The following is a 22,410-nucleotide window of genomic DNA, read 5'->3' on the forward strand; positions in this document are numbered from 1 at the left end:
GTGCTGTCATGACGTGCTGTATTTTGTCTATTACAGTAATCACATTTCATTAGTAGCATTCCACAAACCTTATCAATAAATAGTTGTCGTTTGCATACGTCACACTGTAGGATATTCAGATTTGATTCGAGGAATGGGACTAATTCGCTCCAGTTCCTCAGGTCAAGAACCTCTTTACAGTCACGGAGTCCGACAGCCAGAAATCACTTTTATCCTAGAGACCAGTTAGCTGAACCAGTATGTAATTTTCAAACTTTTTACCATACTTCCGAAAAAAGGATTATCATTTCTCATTCACGCTAAAACCAACCTTTACGTGGCATAAAATTAATCACGCTGGGAAGAAAACACACATGTAATTCTTAAACAATGGTGGAGTTTTATCAGTAGGTATTGTGGTCCAGTTCTCGCGTTTCGTGTCATGTTTATTTTCGTAGATGAGTAGTTAGGTTTAATATTTTAAGGTTATCCGCAGTGCGGTCAGCCAGTACGAGACGGGGAAATGGAACTGCTAATTTCTCATATGATAAAAGTCGATGTAAAGTATCCGTGTGAACCTTAACCACAATTGTAACGAAGATGACGTACAGGCAAAACACGAGTCGGACAATAAAGAAAGCAAATTCTAGTAATCAGTACCTAGTTGTAAATATAACGTTTCACTTTAAACAGCCTAGCCACAAGAACAAATTCATTCACAGGCCCCATTAAACAGCCTAGCCACAAGAACAAATTCATTCACAGGCCCCATTAAACAGCCTAGCCACAAGAACAAATTCATTCACAGGCCCCATTAAACAGCCTAGCCACAAGAACAAATTCATTCACAGGCCCCATTAAACAGCCTAGCCACAAGAACAAATTCATTCACAGGCCCCATTAAACAGCCTAGCCACAACAAATTCATTCACAGGCCCCATTAAACAGCCTAGCCACAAGAACAAATTCATTCATAGGCCCCATTAAACAGCCTAGCCACAAGAACAAATTCATTCATAGGCTCCATTAAACAGCCTAGCCACAAGAACAAATTCATTCATAGGCCCCATTAAACAGCCTAGCCACAAGAACAAATTCATTCATAGGCCCCCATTAAACAGCCTAGCCACAAGAACAAATTCATTCATAGGCCCCCATTAAACAGCCTAGCCACAAGAACAAATTCATTCATAGGCCCCCATTAAACAGCCTAGCCACAAGAACAAATTCATTCATAGGCCCCCATTAAACAGCCTAGCCACAAGAACAAATTCATTCACAGGCCCCATAATGAATGCCCTCCACGTGAACAAAAAAAAATAAAAACCAATGCATAACAATGCTGTGTGTTAATTCACCAACTCGTATATACACGTTTAATTAAGCAGCTGATGCAGGGAAGCTAGGTTTATCTCAGGGTGAATCAGAGGCTGAAGAGAAGAAGACAGTTTTGTTCCTCTGGGCAATCACGCACTCTTTGAATCATCCTCACTGCCTCATCCCGGCATTAAGAGAAGAAAAAAAAAAGGAATTTCCTGTCCGCTGGTCATCTCTGTGAGAAGAAAAATATTACTAAGCCCACTCATGTGCAACAAATTAAAATATTTATGAACTTGGTTTAGAATTTGATTGAGGTTATGCCCGAGTAAGAATTAGTACTTTTATATACAACTATTATTATTATTATTATTAATTATTATTATTATTATTAACGTATGTATGTAGTATAGATATACTGTATATAGCAACGTGATTGGCTATCCTATTTTGTTCTTTTTAATCTAAAATATATGTCAACATTTGTGTAACCTGTAAAGTAAATTAGACATTTTTAAAGCACATAAAATTTAATTTCTAAATAACAAGATCTCCCAATAAAAACAAACTAATACAAATCCATATCATGAATTATGTTACAACTTCAGCTATTGGGAATACCAGTCAGTTTACTTCCCCTCTACAACCTCAATTGTTTCGTGCTTTGGAAATTTGTTTAATTGGGGAATGTAAAGTAATCTGGTTCGGTCCGAGTAATAGGGTGTATTTAATTATTCTGATACAGAACTCTTCACTGAGTCAGTGTACCTTTTCTTGATGGGTTGTATAGCTTTATAAAAGGCTTTAGATCTTCGGCTATATACAGTATGTTTTTTTCTTGTCAGGCTATTCATAGAACACGCAAATGTCTGTTAATTCCCGTCGAAGGTAACAGTAATCTTCTAAATCAACAGATTATGGGATTTATGCTTAGGAAGATAAGATTCAAGGGCGAGAAGGTTTGGCATTTCCTGCCGGACGAAAGGTGCCGCTAAAGGTTAATTTGATTGTCCAACGCGAGGGGGGCAGCTGGGCGGCTCCCACCACCTAAAGGTTTAGTTTACACCCGTGGGAGACTTAATGTACACACACCTCTGCCATTTTTCACATCCCGCCTACACGGGACCCCTTTTTCCCATCTAGCGCCCATCAAGAATACAAGCGGGTGGTCTGATGTATTGAGCCTGCGCGCACTTCACTGCAATACATGCAGGTTAGGTTTGACATGAAAATGGAAGAAAATTGAGTCACCTGAACTATTCAATTTCGGTAACGCATGGTTAGCCAGACCCGCTGGAGACTTTTTTTTTTTTTTTTTTTTAAGATAACGCGGGTGTTTTAGGAGTTCTGTTGTTTGTTTGTCGCACAGCGCATTGTTAGACCTTACTGGTTACATTACGGAGTATGGGAAAAAAATCTGGCTATTTACTTATAAAAGCCAGTCTTTCAAGCGCTGTGCCGCCCTCTCTAAGGTTTCTTAGCGCTGTTGAGTGGCTGGTGAACCCATTTTTCCTTGGATCGAACCTGCTTGTCTTCCATTTTCCCAACCGCTGTATAATCCTAACAGGTTTAGCTCTTTCCCCGATGAATGTAATAAAGAAATCGTAATACGTGCTTCCACACCAGAAATTGTGATCTGCACCTTGCCCCTTCCACCCACATGGCTACATCATACCCCCCACCACCCACGTCACACATTACGTGCTTTGAACCAGAGTACATCGAAATATAATTAGACAACGCATGTAAAAGAAAAAGAAATTGTGTGTAACGCTACAGACTGTGGCTCCGTATAAGGTAGACAATGACCAACTACCCTTGAGCATGGTAAAAACAAGAAGAGCGCAGTAACCATCACACTTTTATTTTATCTTTTACTAAGATCTAGCATATGTGCTTAAAAAATGTAAGTAACATCCTTGACCCACGAAATAAAATGGGAAAATGCACTAAAAACACCTATTCGTATTTTCTTTTACACTAGCCTTTTATATGAGTATCCAGTGTCAATGTTCATTAACCCAACGTAACAGAGAAATCACCCCATTCACGTTAGCCCTAAGCCATTCTCTCGTGTTTTGACTTTAAATTCGACTGGCTGGCATTACTACTTGTGGTCTATTAGACCCTATCACCACTACTCTTCAAATTATGAAAAGTTTGCTTCCCACATCCTCATCCCGCTCCTTAGAATTTCTTATCCTGAGGGTGAATTCTTGTTTCCTAACGTACTTATGACTGGTTTGTGTTTGTGTTTTATCATGTAAAGTGTCACGATCACGTCTTCCCTGGTCTTTTTCTGTCAAGGTTGGTTGGCTCTGTTACCATTCTGTTTTCAAACCTCACGGATCGATACCATGCCTAACCCTTCTAGGGTAGGGTAGGTGCCTGAGCCCGAGCCTTTAGCTCATAAGACTGTCATTCCCATTTGCCCCCTTGGGGCGGGGATGGCAGACCAGAGAGGCCTAGCTTGTGGCTAGGCCTGGGGACAGTTGGTCCCAAAGATGAGGAGGTACTTGTGCCTCCTCCCATGGGAGACTTAGGTCTCAGACACTCCCTAAATGGTCCCAAATCTGCACACAGAAATCACTCCCTACGAAAGTAAAAGACTGGGCAGGCGATGCAAAATGCCGCCAATAAAAAGTAGGGGCGCCATTGGTACACTAAGAGAAAACACCATAAGTGTCCGGGGCCCAAAACTGTTCAACAGCCTCCCATCAAGCATTAGGGGAATTGCCAATAAACCCCTGGCTGCCTTCAAGAGAGAGCTGGACAGATACCTAAAGTCGGTGCCGGATCAGCCGGGCTGTGGCTCGTACGTCGGACTGCGTGCGGCCAGCAGTAACAGCCTAGTTGATCAGGCCCTGATCCATCGGGAGGCCTGGTCGTGGACCGGGCCGCGGGGGCGTTGATCCCCGGAATAACCTCCAGGTAACCTCCAGGTAAAGAGGGAGCCAAGGCCGGGCCGGGAGAATACCGGCTAATCTTTAATAATAATAACCTCAGAACCTATATCATCTATTATAATCTGTAAGGGATGACCTATATTAAAGTTTGTGAAAGTAGTTCCATGTTATGCGGATTGTGTTGTTTTTTGGCGATATGTTTAGTTAATGTTCACTCTAGTCACTTTCCTTTCAAATATTTCCCAATCCAGTCCACATTTTTTTTTATCTGGTCCAGCTCTTCATTCCTATTTGTGTAACCATATTGTTTGGTTTGAACTCTGTAACCACCCACAAAACCACTTGAGCAACATTCGTCTTGTATCTTGTCTCACTCCTTTTGTTGTTCTCGTTAGTTTCACGCCATTAGGTAACAGTAGAGTCATTTACTTGGGTTCTTGGAGGAACTTGTTTGTTACCATCCTTCTTGGACTGCTTATTTAACGTCTCATCGTTCACTATAATGATCACTTGTGTGCGCTCTGTGTAACTACCTATGTGGCTCAGGTCATATCTCGTAGTTTAGGCTCCGAACCTTTGCCACTAGATAGGAGGCATGCTTTTTTCAGTTTGGGTTTCGTTCTGCATTTATGCTACACACGCCTTGGTCGTTCGCATGGTTCAGTAGTTTAGTCTTTTGGTTAAGATTGAAGACCGACCTTATTTGCAAGGGCATGAAGACCGGCCTTGTTTACAAGGGTGTGAAGACCGGCCTTGTTTGCAAGGGTATAAACCTTGGTAATTGATTCAGACATGTGGTTTAAAAAATGACAAGTGAACAAACACTGGACACTTGTTTGACAGCTTATAGATTATCAAAAGTGATGAAGTATATCTAGTATTTGCTCACGCGTACCTGTGTATACAAGCCTAGTATATGCGGTTGTAATTTTGTTCGATTTTTAAGTAGATTTCTTTCAGGTGGTGGTGTCTCGTGTTGCCATAGGTGCTCAGGTTTATTTGTTTGTACATGCAGGGGAATAGCTAAAATAACCTTATTTGGACCGGTCTTGTAGACTGTCCGTCATTTTGCAGTGTGCACATCCTTATTTCCTTAAGATGTTTGATCATGAAAGACACTTTTTTTTCCTTAAGGGATGAGAGTTTGGTGAAGGGGGGGTGGCCCTTGCAACAGGAGAAACATCATTTCCTTTCTTCGACACGCGTTACCCATGTGAGGGAGGAAATGGTCATGTTTGTTGGCAGTAAACCGTGTAAGGTGTTAAGAGGCAGAGAGGGTGCGGCGCCATGCTGGGTTGCTGGTGTCTAAATGTGCTCCACGATGTCGCCAGGAGTCTTACCCACACCTCAGCCATCGTTTATTTCCAGGAGTTGCAGCTTCCATCTCAGATCATTTTAGATCCCCAAGTTTTCTAACATTACAGTATTTGTTAAGGTCTTTTAAGATGTCGCTCCACCTAGCAGTAAAAAAAAAATGAGCTGGTCACGTGTATGTCAGGTGAGGTGGCCGGGCGTAGTCATCGTGGTAAAGGAAATGCCTGTGTTGAAGGCGGCCTGTGATGTTGGTTAATCTGCCTCTGCTTCTCAGAGCGTTCTGCAGCCTCCTGGACCCGACTGTCTTGCACCTCTTCCAGTGTCAGAGAAGAACGAGGCTTTAATCAGATGTACGGACCTTATCAAAACCATGGTCATTTTTTTTTTAACGCCATGGTGTTTTTTCCTTCATCGTTGAATGTCCTCGACTCTCTGCATAACTGATAACGTGCTTATTGAAATAGTCATGTATATATTTGCAAGAATTGCAGAGAGGAATTGCATTGACGTGTGCTTGCAGAACAAGGTTGATAAATTAGCTACTAAAATACGCCGAAGTAGTCCGATATAACTTTTACATCAATCCTTATTTTTTTTTTAGTAACGTAATGAAGGAATTATGACGAGAATGCAGTTAAAAGCCATTTATGGGCCTATAAACCACTATGCCAACATGAACGTTGACAAGCATGTTTACAAAACAATGTTCATTGTGTTAACAGTCGGACAGATGTTGCAGTGGTTAAGCATATACTTGGTTATTAGTCCATTTGGAAGTTTGACACAATGAACAAACTAATGCAAAGTATGTAGTTAAATATATAAGTTTGAACGCAAATATACTGGACATTAACCCTTAAATTCAGTAGTTTATTACTCTTGTTTATTTTTGTAAGTTTTTTTTTCTCTATGATCATTGTGAATGTGCAAATGTTTACATTTTTTCTTCGTACAGGTCATTTATAAAAATTAAAACATGATTCTTGTGCCACACGCGGTGACATTCTCACGAGGTGATTGCCTTGTGTGGAGGTTGCCTGATCGGTTCCCAGTACTTCTTACACAATTTCCCCTTTCGCATTTTCCGTTCATAAACCCTTTTTACTGTAATTGTTTGCTTATTGTTCCTCCTTTTATTGCTTTTGTTTTATACAAGCCGTTCAGAGAATCGTATTGAAATCTTTTTTAAAATCTAAATCAGTGTAATTATGCCACTAAGTAGTTTAATAGACTGTATTAGTCGTTTTAACTGAGGGGTGTAGTGTAAGCGTTTATCCCTGCCCCTTTACTGGGCGTGAACTAGCGTACTATAGCTTACTGTGAATAGACTCGGACTTAATAAATTACACATGTGCTACACTTGGGTATCTTTATTGAGGAAACGTTTCGCCACACAGTGGCTTCATCAGTCCATTTGAGAATGGTGAAGAACAGGAGGAGTTTGAGGTAATCAGTCCCTCAGCCGTGAGTCGATGTAATCAGCCTTGAAAAGATTGTACATACAACGGACTTGTACAACTTCATATGTCATTCGTTTTTCTTACCATTCCTAAGGCTCGTATGAAGTAATTACCTAGTAGTTTTTATACGAATAAAGCGTAAGCTTGTCGTATCTCTTATTATTTATATCATGTTAACAGCGGAAGGTAAACATTGTTTATCAACGGCTTCATAAAACTCCTGGAGAGCGAAAAGTTGCCACAATAAAATGTCACATTAGTTGCACTTGTCCTTTTATCTAACATTGTTTATCACAAGGAGCCTGGGACTGCTGGCAAGAGTACATTTGTGTACTAGAGTCCAAACTCTGTGGGAGAGTTTAGGGAGAAAAGGTTTGAAGGTCGATTACTGTTTGCTGTAGTACATAGTCTGATCATATTCCCATATATTGGGCAAGTAAAACATTCAAGGGACTGGCAGGGTCGGCTGGGTTAAGGACTATTTATATTGATAAATTAGACACATGTGCAACTCTTGGGTATCTTTATTGAGGAAACGTTTCGCCACACAGTGGCTTCATCAGTCCATACATAGGAGAAACTTGAAGAACAGGAGGAGAATGAGGTAATCAGTCCCTCAACCTTGAGTCAGTGTTCAGTCCATCAATCTTGAGTAGAATACGGCAGATGAGCGGAGAAGCAGCTTATAAACCGTATGGCAGGAGAGGTGTAGCAGTCATAGGTAGTGTCACATTTGTTCAATGTGGAAGTAGGTTGTGCCCAACCTACTTCTTGGGATCTTAATACTTAGGAATTCTTCGCTTGCCTATTTCTTGGGCACAACCTACTTCCACATTGAACAAATGTGACACTACCTATGACTGCTACACCTCTCCTGCCATACGGTTTATAAGCTGCTTCTCCGCTCATCTGCCGTATTCTACTCAAGATTGATGGACTGAACACATTGACTCAAGGTTGAGGGACTGATTACCTCATTCTCCTCCTGTTCAAGTTTCTCCTATGTATGGACTGATGAAGCCACTGTGTGGCGAAACGCTTCCTCAATAAAGATACCCAAGAGTTGCACATGTGTCTAATTTATCAACATGTCGGTTCTCTGAACCATTCATCTACAAAACTATTTATATTGTTGGAAGTCTTCTGTAGCTGTTTTAATGATTTTTATCGGATTTCTTTAGGGAGTCCGGTGTTACAGGATAGTTGGAAACCTTTGCTCAACTGTCATAAAGATGATTGTAACTAAGTTATTATAGTAATTTTTGAGAAATGTTTGCTACTTAATAGTTTGTATATATTGGCGTGTAACTAAATTCAATCCAGATTAGTGGGGCATTCAGATTCTTCGTGTTAGGGAACAATATCTTCATTAAATCAAGAGTTAAAAGTTCCCCTATCTAAATTTCGTTGTTTATGTCAGCAACATTAGCCCATATAACACCACAGTCACGTCATACATTCTATTTTGAAAGTTAGCGTAATATATCTCAAAACTACTTTTAGTTTCCTTTCATCATCGGAAAAAGTGCTGGGGGTAAGTTAGCCCAGACATTAACGCCTGGTACGACTGCTTTTATCGTCATTTGCAGCTGGTTCGTGCGAAGTGCGGCCAATTGGTCGATGATCTCACTCACGGTGATCATTATGCAAAACAAAACATAAACCTTGTTTTGCCTCCGTCGCTCGCCTTTGTTGTCCCCGACCTCCCGCCTCATGCCCTCCCGTTCGCCCGCCTTTGTTGTACTGTCCTCCCGCCTTTGTTGTCCTCGTCCGTCCGACTTCGTTGCTCCGTCCTCCCGACTATGCTGCCCCCGTCCTCCCGACTTTTTTTGCCCCCGTCCTCCTGACTTTGTTGCCCCCGTCCGCCCGCCTTTGTTGCCCCCGTCCGCCCGCCTTTGTTGCCCCCGTCCGCCCGCCTTTGTTGCCTCCTTCCGCCTGCTGCCATCTCGCCCGGTCTCTTTTGCTGCCCCATCCGCCTGCCTGCTGCCTTCTGTCCGTCCTGCTGCTGCCCTCGCACCCCCTCTCTCCTGCCCTCAACCCCCCCTCTTCTGCTACCCTTTCCATCCGCCGGTTGCCTGCTGTCTTTGATGCCTGTCAAAAAACAAGTCGTCTTATTTTTTCCTTTTTCACAATTTGACTTGCTAACATGCTATTCTTGATTCCTTCTGCAGTCGTCTTCATATGCTGCAATCTTTGTGGATGAGAGTTTGATGAATGAGTGGGTTGGGTGATGTGCTCTTGCTATATTACTCCCTTATCGCATTGCCAGTTTTCCTGGTATATAACTGCACTTCTCGTTTACTGTTGGTATCCAATTTTGGTTTAATAAAAACAACCTTAGTAGATACTTGAAGGGTTGCGTTAATCTCTGCACCATTTAAATTCATTTGGAAACCATTGTGCAGTACTTGTTAAATCCAGGACAGGTTGGTGGTGGCGGCTCGTGTATGGCTGCCAAAAGTTATCATCATGAGTTGCGAGTCAGGATTATTTACCTGCCGACGACCCTACTGATGTTCAGTGTGATGTATACTTGTAAAATTTATAACATGGTACGTGGCCGTTGCGAACTGATACACCATTTGCTGTTTCTTGAGGTCTCACCTTAGCAGATTCCCCTCTCACCTTAAGGCCCCTCTACTGCAGGAGGGGGTTATTCAGGCCTCAGTCAAGCCACTCGCCAATATAAAGATTATCTCGGTTCCTATAATGAGGAATGAAGCAAAGTGAGTGTACACGAACTTGTAATAATGTTTTTATACTTATCTTTATCCGTTGTTTTCCCATTTTTACAAAGCTTATCATTACTAAGGCTTTTCTCGGCTCAGTTGTCAAGTCCCTTCCTCCTTTATATTCTTCCCGCTAACTTGTTGCGTAAGTTTTGGTGGCGTAGCTCTTCCTGAGCTGGTATGTCTGGGTGTAAGCAACACGACACCCCTGCACGATGCACTATATGGATCGTAAACTAGTTAATGTATGGTTTGTGTGTGCGCCCATCACGTCCACTAACTCAACCACAGTTGATTTCACTTTTGCCCCCACTGCCCTGCCTCTTGTTAACTGTGGTACACCCATTACACACTCCAAACTTCACACTCTCCTCATTTTTTTTCTTTATATTGTCCTATCATTCATTCACTATGTACATTTTCCAACATGCAAGTTTCAGTTAACTTTCACTAATCCCATATTAATAATATTTTTTTTATTTGGACAATATTTACTATTTTCTTTTCATACCACTTTTCCTACATCCAACTGTACTTTCCCCTGTTCGTGAAGCCACTCGTCCAGACACAACTGTGTACTCAGCACAGCAACAGTGCTTCACGGTCCTCACCCCCACCTCCTTCATTTCCATACCAATCATATATCTTGAGTAAGGTACCACACCCTTCCTACGTTCAGTAAACTCGCCATCAACCAGCAGGTGGTGTGTATAATACCCTCTGTGACCCCTACCTCCTGCCAGGTTGTATGATCAGTCCGACTGTGGTCCATTGAAGTGCTCTTAGGGATAGGAATTGAAGGTATCATCCTTTTCCTTGGATCAGCTCTGATTACATCCTATCCCCCAGGCCCTGTATGACCCTTACGAATTTAGAGCTTCCTCGTGAATATAATAGTAGTGCTAACACTGGGCCACATGAAGCTTCTTCCAAGCCTGACTTTTGGTGTCCAGGTAATCAGCCAGAAGGACTGGTCAAAGACCGGTCCGAAGATCCCGAGAATTATCACCAGGTAGACACCAGGTAAGTAGACAATGGCTGATGCCCATGATTTTAGCCACGTGGGGCAGGGAAGGATACCACATCTTCCTACAGCCTCAAGCTAGTCGTGGTCGCTCCCGAGCCTCCCCATGATATATTAGTCATGGACGTTGATGGATAGAGTAGGTAGGACGAAAGGATAGCTAGGGTTGTTGGAGGAGCTGGCCAGGGTACTGATTAGATTGGGTAGGCGAGATAAGTGGGGCCGTCGAAAGGGAGGGAGAAATAGGAACGGACGGTCCTCCCCTCTCCCTGGGGAGAGAAGTACAACTTCCCTATGGAGACGGCCATCACCTCCCATTGGATCTTACCTGTAGAAGATTCTGAGGGTAAACCCACCCATCCATTCACCCTCCCTCAGCTCAGACTAGGCATCATGGGTAATACCTTATCAACCAGCCTGTTGGTTCTAGCCGCACGCAGTCCATCCGTAGGCATGACAGCCCTCAGCTGACTTGAAACTTCTCAGGCTCTCACTTGAAGGCAGCCAGGGGTCTGTTGGTAATTCCCCTTGTGTATAAAGGGAGGGTGTTGGAAAATCCTGACCCCCTTGACGCTTCTTAAATTATCTTTGTGTACCCACTGCACTTTAGCTTTCCATTGCGGTTATTTTGAATCATTTGCTGAGCCTCTTCGTTGGGAGTAATTTCATGATGCAGATTTGGGACAATCCCTCTTGCATTTTCCAAGTGTAAATTATGATGAGTCCATCTCCCCTCCGTTCCAAGGAGTACAGTTGGAGGGATTTCTTTCATTCCCAGTAATTTACTTGATTGAATTTATACGGGTAGTGAAGAATTACTGTACAATTTCGCCTACTTTAAAAGGGGTTGTTAGTGTACAACAATCCAGTAAAGGGAGAACAGTTGACTTGTCATCATTGGCTTGGTATCTTTTGGTTTTGAAGGTTCCTGTTAGCTAATCATTTTCCTTGCGGTTGTGATAAAACTTTCGCAGGAGGAGAGGGGGCTACAGCATCACACCTGAGACAATTTTAAATTATTAATCACAGTGGACCTCCCCTTCCACCCACATAATCAGATTGGGAGGACCAGCAATCAGGACGTCCTCTGGAATATAGTTCTCCATTTTCATTTATATTTATTTACATTGAATTGTGAATAACGTGCTCAATTAACAGCTTAGTTAAAACTGTGCCATAGTTACCAACAAAAGCTATTCATTACAGTGAAAGGGGTTGTAACACACCTGGGCTAGCTTCTAACGGCTGTTACTGTAGTAATTTTATTAATTTTAATCTGTGGTGTTGCGACCAGGACTTGCATGGTAACTTGTTGTAGTAAAGCTTGCTGTTATTCATTGATATGCCCGACTGATTGATTTTCACATTTATCTATCATCACGGCATCAACTTTGTGGTGGTAGTAATACGGTAACGTCTGCTTTTATAGCTTTCTGCGGCTGCAGTGGCGAAGGCGAAGACTGCAATTGATGTAGCTCGTTCGGTGATGGCAGCGGCGGTCACCGAGAAATTATGGTGCTATGACTTTCTCCTTTGATTCTCATGCTTTGACCTCTTGCAGAGAAAATAGAGGTAACATAATATTACACATCATATACTCTCCCGTCTTCAGTTGGGGCTTTGATATTTTTGGCCTTAAGGATTTTCTTATATTTCTCTGGGCTACGTATATATTTATGACCCTCATATTCACCGAGAAGTAACCAACAGACCTTGCCTGGTATATTATATATTCAATAAACCGTGCAAGGCAAGCCGTTTGTGATATATATATTACGCATCGGCAACCTAAATGAAACCTAAATAGAAGCCCCGAGCTTCATTTCTGGACAGTAAATTCCAGCAGAGTTGCCTTTGTCTTGTTACATGTGGAATAAAGTGGTCGTAGCCATGGTGCTGTAGAAGATTTATTGTTAATTGTGGTTTATAGTGGAGCCTAGCACGATAAGAGCCCAAATTATATAGTGGAGCCTAGCAGACTATGCAGCAGACCCTAGCAAACTATATAGCTGGCCTAGCACAAGAGGCCAAAGTATCTAGTGATGCCTAGCAAGCAGTGGAGGCCAGCACCATAGTCTAAAACTAGTTATCTAGTGGAGTGTAATATAATACAGAAGCCAAACTTTTAGCTTCTCGTGTGACCGGACGCTCAGAGACGGTGCTGTTCTTTCTTAACATTTATAATACCTGCTTATTTAAAGCGCGTGGATTACTTTATAAAACCATCAAAATGTGTTTACTAGTAATGCTATAATTTTACCATGCAAAAATTAGACGTTGAACATCCCACCGTAAGAGCAGCAGCTGCAAATGCTGCCGATCATTCTATGGATGATCGTATTTGTGAAAATCTAGGAAAATGGTGTCATTAGGTGGGTAGAAGTGCTGACGGCATCATGGCAGCCAGTGACTAAGATGGACTACGTGTAGGTAAGCTAATTATAAAGATCAGTGTTCATGGAAACGCCCTGTGTGAAACGGGTTCATATTTAGTTTTATGAAGAAATTAAAGGCTAGTGAGAGAATAGTGGTTTTGACGTTTTTCATGGGTAACAGTTGTAATATGAAATTCTTTAACTAAACAGTGACCTTATAGGTAACTTATTCTATCTTTCATGTTCAATTATTCAACAAGGAATTTCCAAATGCAGTGTACAGCATCCATGTAAACGAAACTGGCTTATTGTACAAGAACTCTTGTAAGTGTCGCCGGGAATTAGTTCGTGCCCCAGAGATCACTTGATAAAGTTTGGAGTTTGAGACTGTATCTTAGCGGAATGATCAGAGATTATGCATAAGTGACTAAAGTAACGTGTGGTTACTGCTGCCGTTGCCTGTAATAGGACCAATGACAACCAGTTTGGAAAAGTGAGTTCTAAGACGTCAGTATCTCCACCATCACCATAAAACCATCGATGTTATGGAGAGTGTCACGATTTGACGAAGACACTGACAGGTGATTTTTTCTGACGGTTATATAAGCAAACCCTTGTGCAAGGGTTGGCAACCTGCATATCGCGTCCAATTGGTGCATATTCTTGTTTACAGAAACTGTACAAACCATCCTTTTTCACAAATTTGAAGAGTAGGTATATTCAGGCACTTGAAGGCCATGCATCAGTACAGCTGGTGGTCAGGGTTAAGTGGTGGGGCCAGAGGCTATGACTCAACCTTTTCAAACTCAACTGGACGAATACTCTCTCCAACATTGAGAGAATTTTAAAAATATAATAGCCCAGAAGATATATTTTTTTTAAGTTCGCGAGAAGCATTTTCAAAGCTTGATGTCAAGGCTAGCCCGGTGCAAGTTGATTAGCTTCATGCGTTCCACAGTCTTAAGTCTGTGCACTTCTCAAAAACCTGAACCGCGCTGAGACTTCAAGTAAAGGCCGAGAGCTGGCGCTGTATTGTCAGGATCACGATCTTGAGGCCAGCTGCGTGGGAAGGCTCACCTGCCAGGTAGTGGAGTGCTGCTTGTCAGGGACGTCTATACCACACCCAGGGGGATGCAGTTGCTACTCAATATACACAACTCATTCTCTAACGTGTATACTTCTACTTTTGAAGTATCTCGTTAGTTTTGGTTAAATTATTTTAATATAAAATATCTTAAATTTGTATGTCGTTAACACCATGAAAAACTTATAAATGAGAGGGGTAACGTCTAACAGGAGAGGGTATATACACCAGTCAGTGAATTAGTTGAGAACTGTACGATGTACTACATAAGGACGGGCTGTGGGACGAGACGAGATCTCGGCTATTTAGGAAGAAGGGATTACAAGGATTTAGTTCTCGAACTGATTGTGGAAGATACTGTGATAGTCATTTGGTATTTTGACAAGTATTTGCATTAAGAATATTGGTGAGCTTTGTGTTTTTAAAGGTTAACTCGCATATTCTCATCCTAACTTACCTAAACAAAAATAAAAGGATTCTCTATGAGGGAATTTTACAAATCAAATATTAAGTGCTTAGGTTGCGTGACATGTACGAGGTGAAAGGTCTACAGACTACCTTTGTGGTGTAATAATGAGTTTTAGCCAGAGGTTTAAGGCACTAAATAGTAACCTGCGAGGGCAAACATACCGAATGAAATTGTGCGTTGAAGGTTAAGGCGTTCTGAATGAGCTCCTCCAAAGTTGACCTAATTGTACGGGAACCTTGGGAAACTGGGGAGAAGGGGTTCGGGGGGGGGGGGTTAATCCGTGCACGTAATCTTGGGGCTGCTGTAAAAGACGTGCGTGTGTGCTGCGTCCCAGTAAGGACCCCGGCTTCTGGTAGATAATAGACCCAGTCAAGCCGTCACAGATCTACCGATCTGATTTAAACACGAGTTGTGTGCTGAAGGAGGATATTAAATCAGTTGTGGTGCGTAAGAGCCTCGGTACAGGTGTCTAGCTGCTGTGGCTCAGTGCTCTACTAAATCCCCAACAGTGCTTAATTGAGATAACTATATATATCATTAGTATTAAAAATCTTAATCTAAAACTTGTATATTATTTATCCCTTTAAATCTCAATATCTATCTATCTATCTATATCTCTCTCTATCTATATCTCTCTCTATCTATATCTCTCTCTTTATCTATCTCTCTCTCTCTCTCTCTCTCTCTCTCTCTCTCTCTCTCTCTCATTGAGATTTTTAATGATTGTGCTGTATATAATTTGATGCATATAATTTTAATAATTTTTAAGATATTCCGTATAGTTTCGTTTTAAAGTTAATTTGTCTAATGTCACCGGGGGATTAAAGTTTTCGTTGTAATTTTATGTTTTTATTCGTGAAATGTCCCTATTTCGATATTTTTTGTTAATTTATCTTTTAAGGATTTTTTTTTTCAGGGCGCTTATCTATTAAATGTTTCTTTTCATTATTCTTGTTATAAACCCCCGTCACGTTTGACCTGGTCCTGAACATAGCAAGTCACCACCTTGTTCCCTACTCTTCGCTCCATTGACATTATGATAGTGGAGTGAGTACTACAGTAGGCCAACTGGCCCATGGTAGGTCATACACCCAACCATTTCCACTCGTGTATTTGTTTAGCCTAATTATAAAAGAAACTGTCTTAAGTATTCTCTTCAGTGACGCTTCTAGGCAGTTTGTTCCATTCATCTACTGTTGACAAACCGGGGCTTTCCTATATTATTTATAAATCTGGATTTATCAAACATGAACCTATTGTTTAGTTCTGTTTGGGTTAAATATTTTCTGCACCTATGTCCGCTTTATTATTTATCTTCACTGTTCCTCTGTGTTTAGGCTGTGACGAATATAAATTTATTTCCCAGAGCGAAATAGCTCAGATTCCATCTTTAGGTATTATCGTTTATGCCAAATAAGTGAAAACAGACCAGGCAGTAGAGTAATAAATATGTGCATAATTCGTTAGCAATATAGTTTTGTAATTGTTCTGACTCGTTATAATCAATTTCTCTTTTATTAATAATTATTCAGTGTGATTTATCCCATTTGGAATATTTCTGAAGGTTGATATTGAACAAAAGAACGAAGGAATATTGCTCTTAAAAAAAATTATGTAGGCATTGGCTAGTAGTAATTGTCAGAGACTCCCTGAAAGACTGTTTAACTTACCTCGATGCATTTATACTAATTTAATAAATGGCTTTGGAGCATTTACATTATACACAGGAAACGCTCCTGTCTTTATGATCAATGGCTTTGGAGCATTTACATTATACACAGGAAACGCTCCTGTCTTTATGATCTTCGTGAGCAGGTGATTGCTTTGGGCGTCCCTATGGTGTAGAGGCTGCGTTCTGCTCGCCAAGGTGTAATAGGCTTTAGGTGCGTGCTGGCAATGCCTTAGGTGGGAATACATTATGTAAATGTGTGTGTACTCCTGATAGTGTGCGTGAGCTGGTTGAACTCCGCTTATTAAATCCGTCCCCAGTGGCCTAGGTTATGATGGCTGCGTCACAGCCCTGAATTTGGCCCTTTCTCGACACTTGCAAACTTGGTGTTGTAATTAGTTTTCATATATATTCTTGTCTCTTAAATATTACTTTCCAAACGATATTTTATATCAAATCATGTAAGTAAAAGTCCTGTCAGAATTTTTGTAGCCAAGGACGAGCACCCAAGATAAATTATGTTGCAGAAATTATCACTAATATTTTCGTAAAGTACGTACATTAATTTGTACTTAGTTTTTTCTTTATTTTTTTTATTAGCTCACCTGCTGGTGTACACGTCCAACCTTTATTTAAAACTACCCAAAGTTCACTCCTGTGCTTTATTAACACGTTTTTTTATTTAATTACAGATGAACTGGAGTCTCAGATATTCCCGGGCAACAGTAGCGAGACGGACTACTTTCGGCTCTTGCAGCGGGATGGTGATTCACTCCTCATTGGTGCGAGGTAAGTTCTTCTCTTATACTCCTTGGTATTTGTAAAGTTACATAATGGCAGTGAGCTGAGTAAAAACCTTTTGTAAATGGTGTATTGCGGTGTTATATTGTATTTGCTGCCTATATTTTATTTTACAGACTTGGCCACAACCAAATTAAATGTTGGTCGTGAATAAAAGAGATCAGATGAGTCTGGGAAGACTGGTAGTGTCACAGCTGTTGTAGAATAAATAAGATAACGTTCTGTTTAAGGATTAACAGCAAACAAGATCATTGAAAACAGGCGATGTTGTTAAATGTTGGTATTCAAAGCCATGTAACGTTCTGTTTAAGGATTAACAGCAAACAAGATCATTGAAAACAGGCGATGTTGTTAAATGTTGGTATTCAAAGCCATGTGACCTAGGGCAGACATAAAGCTCAACCCCCCCCCCTCCCTCCCTCGCCTATCTAAAAAATTCTACTCCACCTTCCGCGTCAAGGGTAACCTTCATTGATTTCCTCACTGACTCATATGGACAGTTACATGACTGTTCAGACTCTACCTCCGCCAGACAGTGTATGGTAAAACGAATATTTACATTAAAAGCTCTTAGAGAAGCTTTTACGTGGGTCTTCACGTTTCAAGAGATAGGAAATTAACACCTTATTTACTTTCGAGGAATTATTAATTTAAAAAAATGCTATTTTTATTTGCATGGAAAATTGAATGAGAAATGTGATCTTTGGCCAAGCTCTTCTGTGATCTTAGGTTATTAACGAGGATCTCATTGTTTGTCAGAACAAGACTGTCTTAAAAAAATAATCTTGAACTTCTAGGAAGTCTCTAGACTCTAGATTATCATTCAGACTTAGTTTGGCTAAAATTAAAATTTTCTCTACCACATTTTGTCTTGATTTCCTCCCCAAAACACTTGGCTGTTTTCTGAGTTCAGAAAATACTATTAAAATAAACTTCTCATGTGATATAAATTCTATTCTGATAGTTTCTGGTCCGTATGCCTTTATGTATGTTTTATGCAGTATTTCATGTTTTCTCTGTATGTATATATCGCCACCCCCACCCTCCTGGTTCTTTCAGTCACTGTGGAATAATTTAAACCCTTGAATGTGGCATTCGGCTGTTATTGAATGGGGTTCCATTGCCTTGCTTAGTATTAACTAAAAAATTTATTATTTATGTTAACGTTATTTTAATCCTTAGTATCACAGTCGTTCTAACAAGATACCTTGTTTTATAAACATTTTCCTAAATTTTTTTTTCTTCCATACCTAGTAACTATATTTTTGTTTCACACTCGTACCTCTTTATCTTCAACAGTTTCAAGTCAGATACAATTCAGCAATGGCTTCCTCGACTGAACCAGTCAGTGCTATCTCTCGTGCCCAGAAATTTGTGCCTCATCTTTTACATTCATATGTATTGTAGGAATTATTCGTTTTTAATGAACACAAGTTGTAAATTCCTTTCGGTACTTGTCTGACCAGTAATGTACGCCAGTTCTAGAGATCCATTTACTGTTCAACTGCTCAGTCTTCTTGGCAAAATATGTATAATCTGGATCCTTCCCTTTCACATAATTACATCAATACTGTAATTTGAAATTAAGAAATCAGCTGTTAGTAAATTTGCCGGATACACCATCATTGATGATTTTTTTTTCTAATCAAATATCATCACTGATCTCGGATTTTAAATATAATTTTTATACCGTTTTTTTTCCCCATACACATACCAACAGTAACATTGTCTTTCCACCACCTCCTTCTAAAGATAAAAAAAAATCGCACCATTATAACAAAACGAACCTACCGTTATTTTAGACTATAATATTTTAAACTTATAACGCAGTCTCATCTTTCATGAACAACAAAGGGCATGTTATATTTCTGTGCAAACTGCATGTGCGTATTTCTGGTCTTTTCATTAGTATTGTGAAAATTAAATTGCAAAATTTTAAAAATAATCATACCCAAAACGTGTCGCATTTAGTGCAATGAAAAGTGTAGTTTTATCAACGCTCATTGCATTCACATTGCACTGACCAGCGAAAAGCAAAGCTTATGATAGTTGATTTTTCCTGTCACTGTTGTAGCAGTGATGGTGAGGTTTGCATGGTGGTTGATGTGGGTAGTGTTGAGTGGCAAGGATCAGTTTTCACTGTCTGCACCTCCTCCAAGGACAAGGTGGTCTTTGTTGTGAGGTGAACCTTCCTAAAGGATGCAGTTACTAATCAAGGAGTTGGTAAGGATATTGCGTGTGTTTCAGTTCAATCATATTTTACGTCTGGATAATCTAGGGTAAGTTAGACTGTGAATTTATACTTTGCTTGCTTTAAAATTTTCTTGTGGGAATGCAGCTAGTCTGAGTAGATCTATTACCCACTATGATGATATGAACGTTAGGTAAGTAGACTTATGGACTTATGGAGCAACCTGCAGGGTGAACAGACCGACTGATATAACCAAGCCTCAGCTGGGCTACTACAAGTACCTCAGGTAGTTTGGCAGACATAGATGAACAGACCAAATGCAAAGTATGTGGCCAGCCCTATGGTCACTTTTTTTTTTTGACACTTTCGTTTGCCTACCTATTGAAGAATAGAGTATAACCTGTGTAACGTCATGGTATATTAATGAAAATAAGATACCAGACGTATAAGAAAATTTCTTATAGTATTTGCTTGCAACAGAAGTCAGTTTTAGATCCAATTCCAGATGTCGCAGGCTGGTCCTGGACCGGGCAGCGGGGGCGTTGACCCCCGAAAGACCCCATAGGTATACTCCTATTAACTTTATGGGGCGTATGTAGTTCCTAAGTCTAGTGTGTATCTATTTGCCCTTGCGCTACCATGCATAGGAAGAATATGGGGCACATAATAAACTAGTCGCTTCGGGGACAAAATCTAATCTAAAATTCTTGGCAGTAACATATAATTTGTAAAATGTATAAATTCACACATTGGACCTCCAATAATTGTTGTTAAAAAAAAAAAAAGATACATCAAACTGCACTTACTCAGTACACTATTCATACATTACTTTGAAGCGTGATATTTAACGTAGCTAACGAGTTTACCCTGCAAATGTGTCTTGCCTTTGAGTTCCGAGAGTTTCTACTCCTGGAGCCCGGCCATGGGCCAGGCTCGTATGGTGCTTGCTTGGTCAACCAGGCTGTTGCTACTGGTGGCCCGCTGGCCCACATCCATCACAGCACCGTGATGTAGGCGCACCCTTACTATAAGCTACATGAAGGTGATTTCGAGGGTCACCGTCCCCGCGGCCTGGTCCTAGATTAAGTCTGTTTATGACTTAACCAGGCTGTCAGTTCTAGCATAGAGTAAATCCACCATAACACAGCTAAGTTTCTGGTCAGCCGGGATGTGATGCAAACGTTGGACTGCGTTCGACAAGAACCAGCAGCCTGGTTGATCAGGTAGTCTACCGAGAGGCCGTCTGAGAGCGGGTCGCGGCGACTTTGGCTCTTGTAATGGTCCTCAGATAAATTTCAGGATTCATGGAAGCGCAAAACACCACTAACACGAGCATTTTGTATTCTCTGGAGAATGAGCATAGATCTAAGTTCCTATATAGTTCCATATATTCTAGTGCTACTTTTCACAGGAATATATACGGGGACCGCAATAAACCTAGTCGCTTCGGCGGCAAAATCTAAATCTCGGTGAAGCGTGACTCTTATTGTGAAAATAAATCTAGTGAATAAATAAATAAATGACATCTTGCAGAGAAACCGCTCTCTGGCACGGAGAAATAATAGACTAGTCACGGGGAAAATACATCACCTGGTTTGATAATGTACGCCTGTGACTGTAAATAATGAGGGACGTTAGTCACCCAGTCTCCCTCCGTCTCCCTATGAGAGCCGTAGCCCCTCCCAGACTGCTTGCACACGTAGTTGGTGTATCAGCAAACTGCTAGTCACCAGCCATCTGTCTTCGTAAAAAAAAATGTGTTTATAAAAGAATTGAAGGTGCATTATTAAACGTCTTTTTCGTGGTGTACCCGGCCGCTGTTATATTCAAATCTATGGTACTCTTAAGAACATAATGAAGAAACTGCAGTAGGCTTGTTGGTCCACAATAAGCAAGTCCAGTAACACCCATTCTTCGGGTAGATTTTTTACTTACGTTGTTAATTGGTTAATTTTCGGTAATTTACATTTAGTCTTAATTTAAAATAACGTACGTAGAAAAGATAAATCCATACTGTGAACCACCATCGGTGTGGCAAAGTAGAGAATTTTCTTTTGTAGCGAACTTCCAGTCGTTTGTAAATACAAACTGTCTTAAGAGGACAGGTTGTCACCAGATAAGACAGGTGTGTCGGACCCGAGACAAGTCTAACCTGATATATTTATTGGCGCATATGTCTCCCACGTCAAGCGGATTGGATTGAGTTTCTCGACAGCCGAGATTTGGTTCATGATTTGTAAATGTACTTATATTTATCTTAACTGGTATACTTGTATTAAGAATAAGAGCTTAATTATGTTTTAGTGTGTGTGTGTGTGTCAGTGTACTTGTATTGTGCCGTGTATTATACGACTGTTAACGTCGTTCAGTCTTCAACAGATTCAGCAAGGTTGAGGGACTGATACCTCACTGTTATTTCATTCTTCCACCTCTCCAGTATAATAATGAAGATACCCAAATGTTGCACAGGTGTTATATTCATGCATGTATGCAGTTCTTGGTCTTTGAGATTAATAAGGCGAGCACAGTCAATGTAAAATTCCAGAAATATGTTTTATAAATCTATAGGCAGCACCTGATTTTCCTAATAAATTAGAGTAAGCAGCACTGACTTCCTATAAACAAGGCTGAGTGCTGCTGATATCAGGTCTCCAACGAATTTTCTTAGCTAAATTTCTTTTTGGCGTGAAATAATTCAAAGGATGTTAAAGAATATTTTGTGTTGTCTCGTAAGTAACATTGAGGAACTGCACAAGAAGTAAGACTTTATCACGCCCTAGTGCTGCATTAACACTAATGTATTGGCCGTGCAGGCAAGCCTCCACACAAGGCTGGTCGCACTCACTACGCTAAGCTTGACCTTTCCCGTGACTGAAAAGGTGCCTGTTGGGACTGAGCGTGTTTCTCTTTGACCTTATCGGACCATTTGAAGGACACTCGTTCATTTTGGGGCTGGACCAACGTGTTGATGTGGTGCTACGCACCACTGATGGACTTAAGGGAGTGTGGGGGATAATTATAACACAGTAGCTGAGATCTTTAGCACATTGACCCTTGTTAGCGCCCTGCTTGGTCTCAGCAGGTGCTTTATA

The 22,410-nt window shown here is 40.8% G+C and overlaps 1 protein-coding gene across 5 annotated transcripts in view; it reads left to right on the forward strand.

Annotated features, from left to right (window-relative positions):
• LOC128702802 (semaphorin-1A-like) overlaps positions 1–22,410 on the forward strand; it is a 548,739-nt gene that overhangs the window by 447,694 nt on the left and 78,635 nt on the right. For all 5 annotated transcript variants that reach the window (XM_070101980.1, XM_070101982.1, XM_070101984.1 and 2 more), the window contains exon 3: positions 17,019–17,115. In XM_070101980.1, coding sequence (XP_069958081.1) covers positions 17,019–17,115 — 97 coding nt within the window. The remainder of the gene's footprint in view (positions 1–17,018; positions 17,116–22,410) is intronic.

Source organism: Cherax quadricarinatus, chromosome 79, assembly GCF_038502225.1.
Source record: "Cherax quadricarinatus isolate ZL_2023a chromosome 79, ASM3850222v1, whole genome shotgun sequence".
NCBI lineage: Eukaryota > Metazoa > Arthropoda > Malacostraca > Decapoda > Parastacidae > Cherax > Cherax quadricarinatus.